At 36.9% G+C, this 14,923-nt stretch overlaps 1 protein-coding gene across 6 annotated transcripts in view; it reads right to left on the bottom strand.

The window, feature by feature from the left end:
• Positions 1-2,535: 2,535 nt before the first annotated feature.
• DMXL2 (Dmx like 2) overlaps positions 2,536-14,923 on the bottom strand; it is a 178,297-nt gene continuing 165,909 nt past the window's right edge. For 4 of the 6 annotated variants that reach the window (XM_067029865.1, XM_067029868.1, XM_067029866.1 and 1 more), the window contains 10 exons: positions 11,536-11,622; positions 11,330-11,451; positions 10,054-10,192; positions 9,333-9,393; positions 9,072-9,199; positions 8,440-8,517; positions 7,551-7,642; positions 6,795-6,847; positions 4,976-5,193; positions 2,536-4,237 (listed from right to left, as the gene is read on the bottom strand). In XM_067029865.1, coding sequence (XP_066885966.1) covers positions 4,028-4,237; positions 4,976-5,193; positions 6,795-6,847; positions 7,551-7,642; positions 8,440-8,517; positions 9,072-9,199; positions 9,333-9,393; positions 10,054-10,192; positions 11,330-11,451; positions 11,536-11,622 — 1,188 coding nt within the window. In that variant the 3' untranslated portion in view covers positions 2,536-4,027. Of the gene's footprint in view, positions 4,238-4,975; positions 5,194-6,794; positions 6,848-7,550; positions 7,643-8,439; positions 8,518-9,071; positions 9,200-9,332; positions 9,394-10,053; positions 10,193-11,329; positions 11,452-11,535; positions 11,623-12,758; positions 12,822-14,923 lie in introns of all 6 variants that reach the window. The other 2 variants (XM_059056158.2, XM_059056159.2) reach the window with 1 other exon arrangement.

Raw genomic sequence — 14,923 nt, 5'->3', positions numbered from 1 at the left:
CTCTAAGGGAAAAAAATGTCATGAAGAGATTAGTGGTAGGACGGGAATAAAACACAGACTTACTCGAGCATGGACTTGAGGATATGGGGAGGGGGAAGGGTGGGCTGTGACGAAGTGAGAGAGTGGCAGGGACATATATACACTATCAAATGTAAATTAGATAGCTAGTGAGAAGCTGCTGCATAGCACAGGGAGATCACCTCTGTGCTTTGTGACCACCTAGAGGGGTGGGATAGGGAGGGTGGGAGAGAGGGTGATGCAAGAGGGAAGAGATATGGGAACATATGTATATGTATAACTGATTCAGTTTGTTGTAAAGGAAAAACTAGCACACTATTGTAAAACAATTATACTCCAATAAAGATGTTAAAAAAAAATAAAAATAATAAAACACATACACATTTAAAAAAAAAAAAAAAAAAACACCATGGTACTGGCATAAAAACAGACATATGGATCAATGGAACAGAAGTCCAGAAATAAATCCACACACCTATGGTCAATTAATCTTCGACAAAGGAGACAAGAATATACAATGGAGAAAAGATAGTCTCTTCAGCAAGTGGTATTGAGAAAGCTGGACAACTGCATGTAAATCAATGAAGTTGGAACACACCCTCACAACGTACACAAAAATAAAACCCAAATGGCTTAAAGACTTAAAACAAGACATGACAGCATAAAAATCCTAGATGAGAACAAGGCAAAACATTCTCTGACAATCGTAGCAATATTTTCTTAGATCTGTCTCCAAAGGCAAAAGAAATAAAAGCAAAAATAACCAAATAGGACCTAATGAAACTTAAAAGCTTTTGCACAGCAAAGGAAACCATAGACAAAATGAAAAGACAACCTTCAGAATGGGAGAAAATATTTGCGAACAATGTGACCCACAAGGTATTAATTTCCATAATATACGAACAGCCCATACAACTGAATATCAAAAAAAAACCAAATCAAAAAATGGGCAGAAGACCTAAATAGACATTTCACCAAAGAAGACATACAGATGACCAACAAACACATGAGAAGATACTCAATATCACTAATTATTAGAGAAATGCAAATCAAAACCACATGAGGTATCAACTTACACCTGTTTGAATGGCCATCGTTTAAAAATCTGTGAACCTACTGTTTAGCACAGGGAACTCTACTCAGTACTCTGTAATGGCCTATATGGGAAAACAATCTAAAAAAGAGTGGATATATGTATAACTGATTCACTTTGCTGTATAGCAGAAACTAACACAATGTTGTAAATCAACTATACTCCAATAAAAATAACCTATGAATAACAAATGCTGGAGAGGATGTGGAGAAAAGGAAACCTTCTTACACTGTTGGTGGGAATGTAAATTGGTGCAGCCACTATGGAGAACAGCATGGAGGTTCTACAAAAAACTAAAAATAGATTTATCATACAATCCTGCAATCCCACTCCTGGGCATATATCCGGAAAAGATGAAAACTCTAATTCGAAAAGATACATGAACCCCAATGTTCAAAGTAGCACTGTTTTCAACAGCCAGGACATGGAAGCAACCCTTAGTGTCCATCAACAGATGAATGGATAAAGAAGGTGTGGTATATATACACAATGGAATACTACTCAGCCATTAAAAAGAATGAAATACTGCCATTTGCAGCAACATGGAGAGACCTTAAGATTATCATACTAAGTCAGAGAAAAACAAATATATGATATCATTTATATGTGGAATCTAAAAAAAATAATACAAATGAACTTATTTACAAAACAGAAACAGACCCACAGACATAGAAACAAGCTTATGGTTACCAAAGGGGAAAGGTAGCATGGGGGATAAATCAGGAGTATGGGATTAACAGATACCTACCACTATATATAAAACAGATAACAGGATATACTGTATATGACAGGAAACTATATTCAGTATCTTGTAATAACCTATAATGGAAAAGAATCAGAAAAAAAAAATGTAACTGAATCACTTTTCTGTACACCTGAAAGTAACACAATATTGTAAACCAACTACAGTTTAAAAAAAAATTCTATTATCTTGCAGATTCTAAATCAGCTGGTACTGATTTAGTATAATACATACAATGATGGAGAGAATGCAACATATATAAATTACTGTATACAGAAGTGTGGTGTCTGTATACGTTTACAATTTTTGTCTAACTTGTGTTCCTATGTATTCAGGCATCCTCCCTCCTCCTCTTTTCTTCACCATTCCACATAAGCACCATCCCCAGCTCAGCTCCTTCACAGTGTGGGTGCCAAAATCCACTCTCAGTTCAATAAACAAGAAGGTAGAGTGGAGTTAGTTCTTACCCAACTAAATCCCAACATTGCGTGCCGTCTGTCTGGTCACCGCTGTATCCCGTTTCCTAGAAGGGCTTCTGATATAGAAGGCACTAGTAAATATTTGAGTAAATGAATGAATTGCCTAATACCTTAAGAATTCTCTCACAGTTAAGCATTTTATCAAAGTTAAAATTATCTCAACTGTTAAAAATATTATCAAAGAATGCCAGACCAAACTGAGGTAAAACTCTAACAAATAACATTTATTTTTCTTTTACATATGTATTTCACAGCCCAAACATCACATTGCCTTCAGAGAAAGGTGCTCTTATGCCATTATATTTTACTATATACCGCATAGGCATTAAACATTCTCATTAACACGATGAGACAATTTGCTGGTAAACATTTAAACACAGACATTGGTTTCAGTATTTCAAGAACATATTTTTGGTCATAACCAAGAAGTACATCAAAATGTGACAACACTGGCTAATTTTTTTTTTTTTTTTTTTTTTTTTTTGTGGTACACGGGCCTCTCACTGTTGTGGCCTCTCCCGCTGCGGAGCACAGGCTCCCGACGCGCAGGCTCAGCGGCCATGGCTCAGGGGCCCAGCCGCTCCGCGGCATGTGGGATCCTCCCAGACCGGGGCACGAACCCGTGTCCCTTGCATCAGCAGGCGGACTCTCAACCACTGCGCCACCAGGGAAGCCTGGCTAATATTTTTCAAGCAAATAATATTTAACTCTGCATAGTTTATACAATAGGCTGTGGTAATAAATAATATCACCAATCTCATCAACTATTAACTGGCCACAAAAAGCCTAACATTCATTTTAATTATGATATGAAATGCTCTACTGGTGTAGTTTCAACATAGCCTTAAAATTTTGTGGGTGTTTTAACCTTGAATACATGAAAAGAAAAAGTACTAAACTTGACTAAAAAAGAAGTACTAACTTGGTATGTTTTGGTTAACTACCAATATGTCATGTCCACGTATTACATTCCTAACATGAAGGCAAATATTTAAATAGAAAAACTAGCAGTCCAAAAAATGTGAATGTGCAAATTGTGAGGAAAACACTGCATTTAAATTTGCACTCATTTGCAAATTACAGTACTAGATCAGTATAAACGTTAACAGGAAAAATATTCAGCAGGAAAGAATGGGAACGACCTCTCACAGCAGAGAACTAGTCACTGTGCGCTGCTCCAAAGTGTGCTTACACGCTGCTTACAGTGTGTTTCTGGTGTCCTGGAGCTTCTAACTCCTTATGACTATTCTTCATTCAGTAAAGGAGACTGCAGGCATGCTTCAATCAGTGGTAAGAAAAACCTGAAACAGCAACATTTTCTTCCTTGATTTGGTGTAAAGGTCCTTGTCATTATTATAACTAACTTACTTATATGCTAACTTCTAACCTCAAATGTTTTCTGAATCAGGTTTGCTAAATGCTGTAAAGAATAGCTACCCTTCATACAATACTAAGTTTTGTTTTATTTAAGTATGTCAGCATGATAAAAGGTACACATGCACAGTCATTCTACCAGCCCATACACGCAAAACTCAGCCTAAAACTCAGCTTGGATCAGATTCAAATTCTACACAGAGATCCTCTGTATTGTTTTCAATGGGTTAACAACTGCTTGGAAAGCAGAAATGCCTAATAATTTCTGCAGTGTTTTTTTTTAATTGAAATGTTATAAAAATAAAGCCCCAATCTTTAAGTCTATAGAATGTCAAGAATGCTATGAGGGATGTTAAAAGCACTGGGCAAAACCCTCGTTTTCAGCGTCCCATCTGCCCCACAGGAGAAGATCCGGTTGCCCTGTGTGATGTCGATCTGCATGACTCCAGCCCCAAGGTTTCTGAATATGGACTGTTTAGCGTGTTCATTTTTAAATGAATGAAGTAGGCCATGGCCTGTCAACCTCCAAACCTAGTTTAAAGAAAAAGTGAAAACATAAAGTGTAAGTCATTTTAAAAAGAGAGAAAGAGATGAAAAACGTTTAAAAACATGGCCTTCACCTGTTCTCCCAGCCCAACTGATCTCATTAAAGCCCAGCTTTCCTGGCCACTACCTCTTTCCTAACAGTTTACCTGATTGGAAATAATACCATTCACAGGGCTCATTTACCATCCTTACACTTCCCTGTACCTTCTTTCAAATTCCTCTCTTCACATCCTCTTGTTTCATATTAACCATATATACCCCATCTCTAATTCAATTAAATATTTCAGTTAATTCAGTTAAACACATTCCTAACACTGTTAGGCCCTGGGACAATATAAAAGAACAGTACCACCTCACTTCTCTGGAGACCTCAACTGTACAAAACAGAGTCAGGTACTGGAGGCAGAGGTGGGAAGAGGGGAGGGGGATGATGTGAGAAACCAAACTCAGGTCATCAAAAAATCAATGCATTAATTAAACTCATACACTTACTCAAACAGAGTTCTTTAAAGTTTTTTAATGACCTGAGAGTATACTGAGATTGATTATCTGGGTTTCTAGATCCTAACAATTTACAAAGAACCCCACAGAAGTAAGGGAAGAAGCAATATTTGCATGAAGAGCGTGGTGAGTTTTTTGGTTTGGTTCCCCCTCCCCAATCAATCTTGACAGCAAGTAAAGATAATAATATGTAGGACATTCCAATCTCTTGTACTGACTCACCTTTATGTTACCTTCTGCTGAACCTGTAGTAAAATATTCCTCACAGGGATCGAGAGCCAGCGCCTTAATTGCAGAGTCATGTGCCTGGAATGTGTGAATTAGCTGTCTCTGCCTGATGTCAAAAATGCAGATGTAGCCTTTCCTGCCTCCAGATATTAGGAGTTGCTGTTTTGGCGCATACTGAAGTACTGTGGCACCATGATCATGGCATGTGAAACCTGAAGAAAAACATCAAGGGTCTTTCCCAAATGATGTCTACCTTAGCACTTCTGGTAATATTTAAACGCACATTTAAGTAATACAGAAATTACTGTCACATTTTCCCTTCTAATTTCTATAATCATCATCAAAGTATTAAAAAAGATGGCAAGCAATGACAGAAAAAACATCTTATACATAATCTCAGTATGAAAACACACACCCATATACACAGGAGGTTTAAACTTTATGCCCAAACTAAGTTATACTGTCTCATAAGAATGTAGAAGCAAAAGTGCAAAGGAAAATAAGCTTCTCAATGATACTCAATGTCTTCATTAATAGCCACCAATAACAAGTATTTACCCTTTCCCAGTTCCTGCCCATACATAAAACCTCATCAAAAGTTCTTCTCTATAGCACAGGGAACTATATTTAATATCCTGAGATAAACCATAATGGAAAAGAATATGAAAAAGAATATATGTATAACTGAATCACTCTGCTATAAAGCAGAAATTAACAAAACATTGTAAATCAACTATACTTCAATAAAATATATATATTTTAAAAGTCCTTCTCAGCTAAGTAATTGAAACTACACTAGTGTGAAAATTACCAGCCCCAAGTTAAGAAGTTAACCTTCCCAGGACTCTCTGCATTCTAATGTGATTAACAACCTTCTCAGGACTCTGCATTCTAATGTGATTAATGCCTTAAACTAATATGTGGCAAATCTTTATGAGATGTTTTTTTTTTTTTTTTTTTTTGCGGTATGCGGGCCTCTCACTGTTGTGGCCTCTCCCGTTGCGGAGCACAGGCTCCGGACGCGCAGGCCTGGCGGCCATGGCTCACGGGCTTAGTTGCTCCGCGGCACGTGGGATCTTCCCGGACCGGGGCACGAACCCGTGTCTCCTGCATCGGCAGGCGGATTCTCAACCACTGCGCCACCAGGGAAGCCCATTTTATGAGATGTTAATAATTATTTGCCCAAAACAAAGAATTTTGCAATCACAACTGGGAAATAACTACACCTTTCAAAATACACGTCAGCATAGTAAAAGACTCAAATCTTTTTGTTTTTTTTTTTTTTTTTTTTAACAAAGTCCACCTAGCTATGTTTAACCCAAACTTACTAGAGCTTTGAGCACTCTTGGTGGCATTATGTGAAAGAGTGATCTTTAGGACAGCGATGTGGAAAACACTGTCTTAAAAGGAATAATGTTTAAACGGCATTATTCAGATTTCTAATCATAAGGCTGACTTTTAGTTTATGGTCAGATTTAATTCTCTGAAATATGACCTCATTTCTGTTGAGCTCAAGGAATACTTTGCAACTGATTTCTTCAGCAGCCTTGTTAGTAGTGGCGCTCTCCATACCATATTTTCTGAATGAAATACAACACAAAGATTATTCTAGGCTAGCTGGGTTTCTGTGACCATACATATTTACCTCAGCAAGGTAGCCAGATATTCTACTTAACTTTTAGAATTTTATTCACTCTATACATTTCTCCATTTTTAACCCGTGAATAAACACGCACTGGATTTACTGGTTAAAATAAAACCAGGAAAGCCTTCTTTCACAGTGTACTGAAAATCAAAGACTTAGCTCACTTACCATGAATGAGGCTGTTTCCAGGTGATATCAATGTGTCCCAGAGGCATACATTTCTAATAAAGAAACAATAACAAAAATACATATAAACAAATTGTTCTAAGTCATCAACGGGATAAACTGCGTCTTTACATCAAATATTTCTACTTATTGAATCTTAAGTTGTTTTGTTCACTCACATTTATAAAGCAGTGATTCTCAACTAGGATGAGGGTAGAGGTTGGGACTGGGGATATATCTCTTCCAAGAGTTTATCCTTTTCAAACTACAGGGTCTGTCTCACATGGTCCCACCTGACTCTGCTCCATCTCATCCCCCGGCCCTATCTCTTTTCCATTATCACTCCACGGAAAATGAGACATGATTTCCTGAGTAGAAGAGATGCTTCTATATCCTTGGGGGTAAACACTGCAGGGAAATGAGAGGTGTTATTCATGGGCACATGTTGCCAATGAAAACAATCTGAGGCAAAGAAAATGTTGAGAATGATGGCTACAGAGCCTCAAAAATTTGACAGTATTAACGGCAATAAAAAAATAGCTTTAACATAAAAATTCCACATACTTTTTAGTAGATTACATTAGGAGTAATTTTGGTCTTTCTCTTTTTGGTAAGGAAAACTACTTAAAGAATTATGTAACAAAGTTTTTGTATTTCTGAGGTGGAAAAACCTGACTAAATAGAAATCCATACTTTCTAGCAAGAATACCTTTCTGCCTAAAACATGCTTATTTCTCTTTTGCATCTCTGTCAACCTACCTATTGTCATTGGACTGTCCAGATGTGGCAACTAGACTTGAAGAGGTAACAAATGCAAAGTCACTTGTGGCTTTACTGTGGCACTGCCAACTCTATGGGAACAAAGTGCAGCTGATGTTATCTCAAAATCCAGTAAAATGTGGTACAGCACACACACACAGCTCTGCTAATCATATACTACATGCATGAGCTAAGAACACTTTTTAAAATCTAGAATAAAGAATAAGTGATAAGAGGATTAGCTTTCATCTGCATGTTACTTGGCTAATACCCAATAATTTTTTATAACTGGAAGAGCTGGAAGAAACATGGAATTAAAGGTTATGTTTTTTAGATTATGTAACAAAGGAATAAAACACCAAGTACATGAACTTAATGTTCCAGCCTCACCATGCCCCGACCCTCCAAGTACAGACATGCTTGTCTGCATCACCACGTGTTCTAACATGATTTGGATTAATAGATGAAGTGGCCTATTGGGATTGGTTATTTTATAATCTAATAAGAAACATTCCAGAGCAAACTGGCATACATGGAACCTGTCTGGTTCTTAATACAGTACCTAAAATGAATCACTATAAAACTCTATCACCAAGAAGTCAGAGATTTCAAAACAGATAAAAGTGTAATAAAAATGTATCCTGAATAAGACCACACAGAAGGCCCCTAAAAATTTCAAATATAATGGTCACCCTTCAAGCTGTGAAAAGCAAGTTTTTTGCATTTTAGTCATTTCAGTCTAAAACTAGGACAATGATGGTGCTGGGCCGTGGCTGCTGGACAGAGTGGTCCCTTTCCCAACAGATCCACCAATGGGATTCGCTGTCTGAAACAAACACTTCAAAAAGTGGCCTCTGTATGCGCTCTGCGAATGCTGAGTGATACTTACCATGTAAGGTTTGGGATTTGATGCAGTTTGGTTTACTTGCCAGATACTCAGAAAACCCTCTCCGTCTGCGACACCACACTGTAAGAATGGCGTAAATATTAAATACAGCTTCTGAGTAGCCATATCAAAGGTAAAATCATTCATGAAATGGAGAGTCACTCAGTCCCCACTTAACCAACATTCTGCCTATACCTATGCTCCTGCTGCTGTAGTTCTCAAGAAAGTCCAAGTACTGTAAATATCCTGCCACCTTTTAAATGCTTTTCCATGCCTATTTCACTGTTTTCCTCCAAACTTCTGTAGCAGAACTTAGTAAGAAACTGGAAGGTTTCTCTTAGGTGCCTGACTCTGCACACAGGCACCGTCAACACACTCAACAGAAACAGAATTCTTTACCCTCACAGAATATTTAGTATCTGTAAGTAGATGATTAATTAATCCACACAAAATTCTGTGGATTTATGCTTTTATTGAGAGCCAAGGGGCTATATAAACAGACACCATCAAACTGCCTGCTCAACTTAAATCCAGAGTGACTGCATTTGTTTTTAAGTGTAGTTTTACTAGCTATTTACTCATAAATATCTGCAATTCTTTTCAGACAAGTTTAGCAGTAACCCCTAGGAACTAACCTTGTTGCCTTGTGAATTGAAATATAATCTGGTAACTCTTGCATTGCCAGCTTGGCGGAAACAGACAAGCTGCTGAGGTCTTGTCCATTCAAACATTCGTACACTGCCATCCTGAGCACCTGTAAGATCTGAAATGCAAAAGGAAAAGCAAAAAATAAGAAACAAAGCTGAAGAAAGAGTTCCAACATTTCCCATTCTATAAGCCAACTTCAAAATAATAGAGATCACTTACAGTTCTTTGCTCATAAATAAAATACTTACAGTACTGATGGACTGGGTGTGAGGTCATTCTCTTAACATTATGTAGATTCCTTTTCATAAGCTTTAAAAGAAGATAAAAATGAATTTCTTTTGCATCACAGAAGAAATGAGGAAGGATATGATTCAGGCCACCTCTAATCCTGATAATAGTTATTCTCTTACACTGGATTATTATTAAAATAAACCCTGTTGTGGATTTTCTGACCCACTAAATATATGACACTTGTCTGAACAGGCTAGAAAAGCATAACCACTTACTGGCGTGCCCTGGTCTGTGTGGACTGTGAGGATACCAAGCTGCTTCATCTAGTGGTAAAGGGAACTCTCCTCCAAGTGCCCCTCCGTGAGGACAATCAGGAGTATCTCCCGATTCTTCAGAGCAGAACATGAGAATGACACCCTTTAACTACAGTGGCTAACAACAACGTTACTGATGGCATTTTTCAAACACTTAGAGTAGACATGAATTCCTCTCTATCTCTCCTTGACCACTTTGTGCCTCTCAGTTTGCTCATCTATAAAATGAAAACCACTTAGGGTTGTTATAAGAAAAAGCATGCACCTGACATAAAGAAACTCATAGCATGCTAGCTATCATTATTATGGTGTACTAACTGGTCACTGCCTCTGATCTTCAGCATCATTCCTATGTCAAAGTAATTTCAACCTATTTTTGAGCGAGTCCATATCCAGAAACCATACCTAATAGTAAATAACATACCACACTAGCTCCAATGCTAGTCTGTCCACTGCCCAGCCACGGCAGAGATGAAGATGGATGCACCTGACTTGCTGAATGGGATGTTGCACTGGGTTGATAAAGAGTTGTAGTGGAACCACGATAATCAATATCATCTGAACTGTGGAAAACATTCATGTGTTACTGTGACAGTTCCATTTTCTCAACACAATCTCCAATTACAGAGCTTTTTATCTATCTGAAGGACAGTATTTTTTTTAAAAAGTATCAATATCCATAATAAAAATGTAGGTACAAGTCCTAATCATCACGAATTTTAGTACTGGTTAACTTTTTCCCCTTAGGCAAAATATAAGTTTAGTCTAATGTCTGGGAGAATTTTATTGCTGCATAAATTAGAACAAATGTTTGTTTTGAAGTATTTAACACAGATTTTCTTTTTATCCTGTATAGAAGAAGACTGTATGTTCTCTTCAAGTACAGAGATCCCATTTATAAAATTCAAACATTTTAAAGAAATTTGAGTTAAAAGTTTTCTTAAACTTAGGTACTAATTATCACATTAAATGTTAAAGTAATTTTTATGATGGGCCATATCATACTACATGTTTACATCTACTCTGAAGTATGACTGAAACCTAGTTGTATTATATACTAACAAGATAGAAACAGAAATGAAAGAGGCTATCATGGCACCACTCCCAGTACATAAAATTTCCGACAGTCTGGAGAAAAGCAAGAGGGAGGGAAAACATAGAGGAGAAACCCCCAAATAGGAAAGCATTACTGAACTCTTGGTGCAGTGTCCATAGTTTTACTGAAAAGTAAAGTTGGCTACATTTTTATCTGAAAAAAAGGTATGCTTATATAGAGATAATCAAGAAGAAACACTGAAAATTACTCAGTAAATGTGACTCATCGATCAGTCTAATTAATATATTGGTGTATTCTGCTTTTTATGGTAATTATCCAGATCAGCTGAATTTACTGAATATTGTATAATTTCTGACATTTCTTTGGGGTTAAACGTCAAAGTGGCAGTTGTTAGCATTAGGCTCTGGTGTTGGGGATTACTCTGACTCAAACACTATGAATAATTCAGGGTCTAATGGAAGAAGTAGGAGTAATTTGTACACTGATGTAAGCAGAACCCTTTATTGGCAGCTAAACCAATTATGTTTGTCTCCTTACCAAAGAAATACATAGTTTTCAAGACAACAAATCAAGTGCATAACCACTTAATAGGTTCTTTTTGAAGAAAACTACATTTAAAATTGATTACATAAGGCAAGCAAACCTTTTGGATTCTCTGTCATATTCTTCTCCAATCCATATGTATGACTGACAGGCCAGTAGAGAAGTAATATCGAGTTCTTGTACATCATGTGTTGAAGCCAAAACAATTTCATTACAGTTTGCCTATAAAGCAAACGCAAAGTCAATAATTTAAGCAATTTCACTAAAACAAAGTACTACATTCTTTATAATGACTAAAGATTTTACCTTATTAACAGAAAATGCCATGATCATATCTGACTCCTTATGAATGATTTTTGCCTTTCCTCCTGGATAGCCCAGATCTGCTTCAACCTACAAGACATTTGTCAGCAGTTTTAGTTGTTGCAGCACAGCTCCATACAGATATATGTACATCCCACAAAACTTAAAAGAAGGACAAGAAGAAAATGTAGCAGTAGCAGCAGCAGCAAGAAAAAAGGTACCAGTAATTTTAATGTGTTGAAAATTAGCTGTGGAATTAGCTTAGATTCTCTGATGCCCTGTAATCATCCCAATTACAAAAATTTCCATTGTGATTACAGGATACTGAGTAACTGTCACAAAAGATAGCTAACATAATTTTCATTAGTATTTATAACAGTAATGTCTCTTATCTCTTCCAAAAGTGCACAAAGATACAGTAGTAAGAATGTGAGAAAAAAAGATACAATCAGATAGACAAAGGAGTCACATAAGAAGCGAAATATTTTTAAATAAGGGTGATGAGATAGGAATAAGAAACAAGTTGGACACAAGAACAGTTAGAAAGTAATGAAGGAGGGCTTCCCTGGTGGCGCAGCGGTTAAGAATCCACCTGCCAATGCAGGGGACACGGGTTCATGCCCCGGTTCGGGAAGATCCCACATGCCGTGGAGCAACTAAGTCCATATGCCACAACTACTAAGCCTGTGCTCTAGAGCCCGCAAGCCACAACTACTGAAGCCTGCGTGCCTAGAGCCCGTGCTCCGCAACAAGAGAAGCCACCACGGTGAGAAGCCTGCGCACCACGACTAGAGAATGCCCGCACGCAGCAACTAAGACCCAATGCAGCCATAAATAAATAAATATTTTTTAATTAAAAAAGAGAAAGAAGTAATGAAAGAGATTGATGAGAGGAAGGTGTAATACTTAAGAGTTGAAGGCGATGGGAAGAAAAGAAGAGGCAGAATCAAGAAAGAGGCAAGATAAAACAATCATGTTTAAGAACAGATGAGGAAAAGGGACAGAACTGAAGTTGGAAAAGGAAGCAAGAAAGAGAAGAACCAATGGCAAGAAAGATCAAGCTGGACACAGTGGAGCATCTCCTACCCTGTGCCAGTGAGGTGTGTGGGAGCAGTAAGCACTCTGACTGGTTAGCCAGCTGGGCAGGTCATGGTTAGTATCAGAGATGAGGGGTTAGCTCCTTGAATTTTAAAGAATGAGCTAAATTCGAGAGCGTGGAATACTACCTTGATGTGGCAATCTTCTGCTATGCAGTTTTGTTTGACCTCCTCCACATGTTCTTCTATAGACTAAACAACACCACACCATCACAAACACAAAACACATGCATGAAACGGAATTATCAAAAAAATGAAAGTTTTCAAACTGAAATGGTTGCTCCATCACTTAAAGATGGTAAAAATGAATTTGCAAGCTTTAAAATGAATTTAAAAGCACATCAAGAAAAAAATTAAACTGAGTAAAATGTGATATCAGAAAAAACAACACAAAGCAAAACAGGCAAAATTAATGTATTACATATATATAAAAGCAATTTTAAAATAAAAATTCATTATTTGTATGTCAGTTATGTAACTTGGAAGTTCTAACTTAAACTGTAGTCTCTAAAGATAAAACCTACTTGTACAAGCAGATGCATCTTCTACTACATAGATTCCTAACCTATAGGGATTTATTTCAAATAAATAAAAACTATTTTTTTCTAAACACAGATTAAAAGTACTGATAATTATTTCACTCTTACTCATAAGGAATATATCCATGAAGAGACAGTCAAGGATTAAAATTCACATCAACCATTACACTATACATAATCTTATGATTTTCTCCTTATAAGTAAATGTTTGATGAGATGAGGCATGGGAAAGAAATCACACAAATAACTTGCTCCTGGTTGATGACAGGGACATTAGGAATGGCTATAATCAGAAATAATATTTCTGCTGTGCTGTGGAAACCTCTGAAGGTTTGATCAGAGAGATATATGCCTACCAATACTTCCTGAAGTGCCTGCTTCTCTTTCAGCCAACAGGACCCAATTCTCCATGCCTTGTGCAACTGAAGGAATGGTACATGTGTGCAAAGGTCAACTCAGCAAAAGCCAAAATGCAGAAGAACCTATTTGTCTTTAATCAAGTGGCTGAGTTTGCCACATTTATCCATGTCACAAAAAGTTGTTTTGTGGAATAGTCTTCTCTAACATACTCAGTGAGTAAAAATACCTTCTTCTGAATATACCTAAAATTTCAGCATTTCTCAGAATTTTATTTTTATTAAGTAATTTTTAAAAATTAACCAATTTTAGCATTCTTAGGATTATTTTGCCAGTTTTGCTAATTGATCAATTCACTGAATTTACCAAATTTATTGACCACCAATATCCTATTTAACAATCTAAAAAGATAAAACACTCTCATTAGATGGGTAGTTTTAATAAATTCTGCATATTTCTGAACTAAGTGACCAATTTTACTTTGCTTCAAGAGCTTTCACATTGTTTTCATAATTTTTTTCATAAATGAAAACCATTTTTCAGCAGATATGTGCTATTCAATACAGTAGCCACTAAACACATATGGCTTTAAATTTAAATTAAACAAAATAAGAAATTCAGTTCCTCAGTCACATTAGCCCACTTCAAGTGCTCAATAACCACATGTGGCTGGTGACTACTGTACTATACAGAACAGACATAAATTTCCATTATCAACAGAAAGTTCTATTGGGCTGCATGCAACAAGATATTAATTTCATTCAATAATTTAAAATTCAAAGGTACAAAAGGTTACATGATAAAAATTCTTCCATCCAAACTCCCAGCCATGTACTTCCCTTACTGGAGCCAACCAACGCTTACACAGCATTTTAAGAAATGTTCAATTTATCTCTGTCCCACCTCCCTGTACATGGAGAGCCTCTTCTGATAGAAAAATAGAAAAGAACACACAGCTTGGACTGCTGATCCCAAGAGCACAGAAATGGAGGGGCATAAAGAAGGGGAGGTAAGGGGCAGAATCGGGGAGAAACTTGGTTAAGGAAGAGGGAAACGAGAAAGGAGACAACAGATCCTCAAGAGCAAGACAAGAGTCTGAGGGTCCCAGCAACCTAGACCCAGTCTTTCCAGAGCACTCTGAGGCTCTGACAATCCAAAGAAACAAAACTGCTAGAAACCTTATGAATCATTAAAGCATATCACTGTGGTTAATAATCTGAAGAACTAACAACTCAGAAAATCGATCCTTCAATGAACTCTCTGTGAATAATAGAGCCCTAAGTGAGCAAGAATCTTTTATCTTAAATCTATTTCTTAGATTTCTATATCTTCTTTTATAGAACTCAGTATCACTATAGGAAATGCAGTAAACAATGGATTAAACAAAAGAGGAAATGA

Source organism: Kogia breviceps, chromosome 3 (assembly GCF_026419965.1).
Source record: "Kogia breviceps isolate mKogBre1 chromosome 3, mKogBre1 haplotype 1, whole genome shotgun sequence".
Taxonomy (NCBI): domain Eukaryota; kingdom Metazoa; phylum Chordata; class Mammalia; order Artiodactyla; family Physeteridae; genus Kogia; species Kogia breviceps.
Note: the sequence above shows the minus strand (reverse complement) of the source record. Positions and strands in the feature narration are given on the sequence as shown.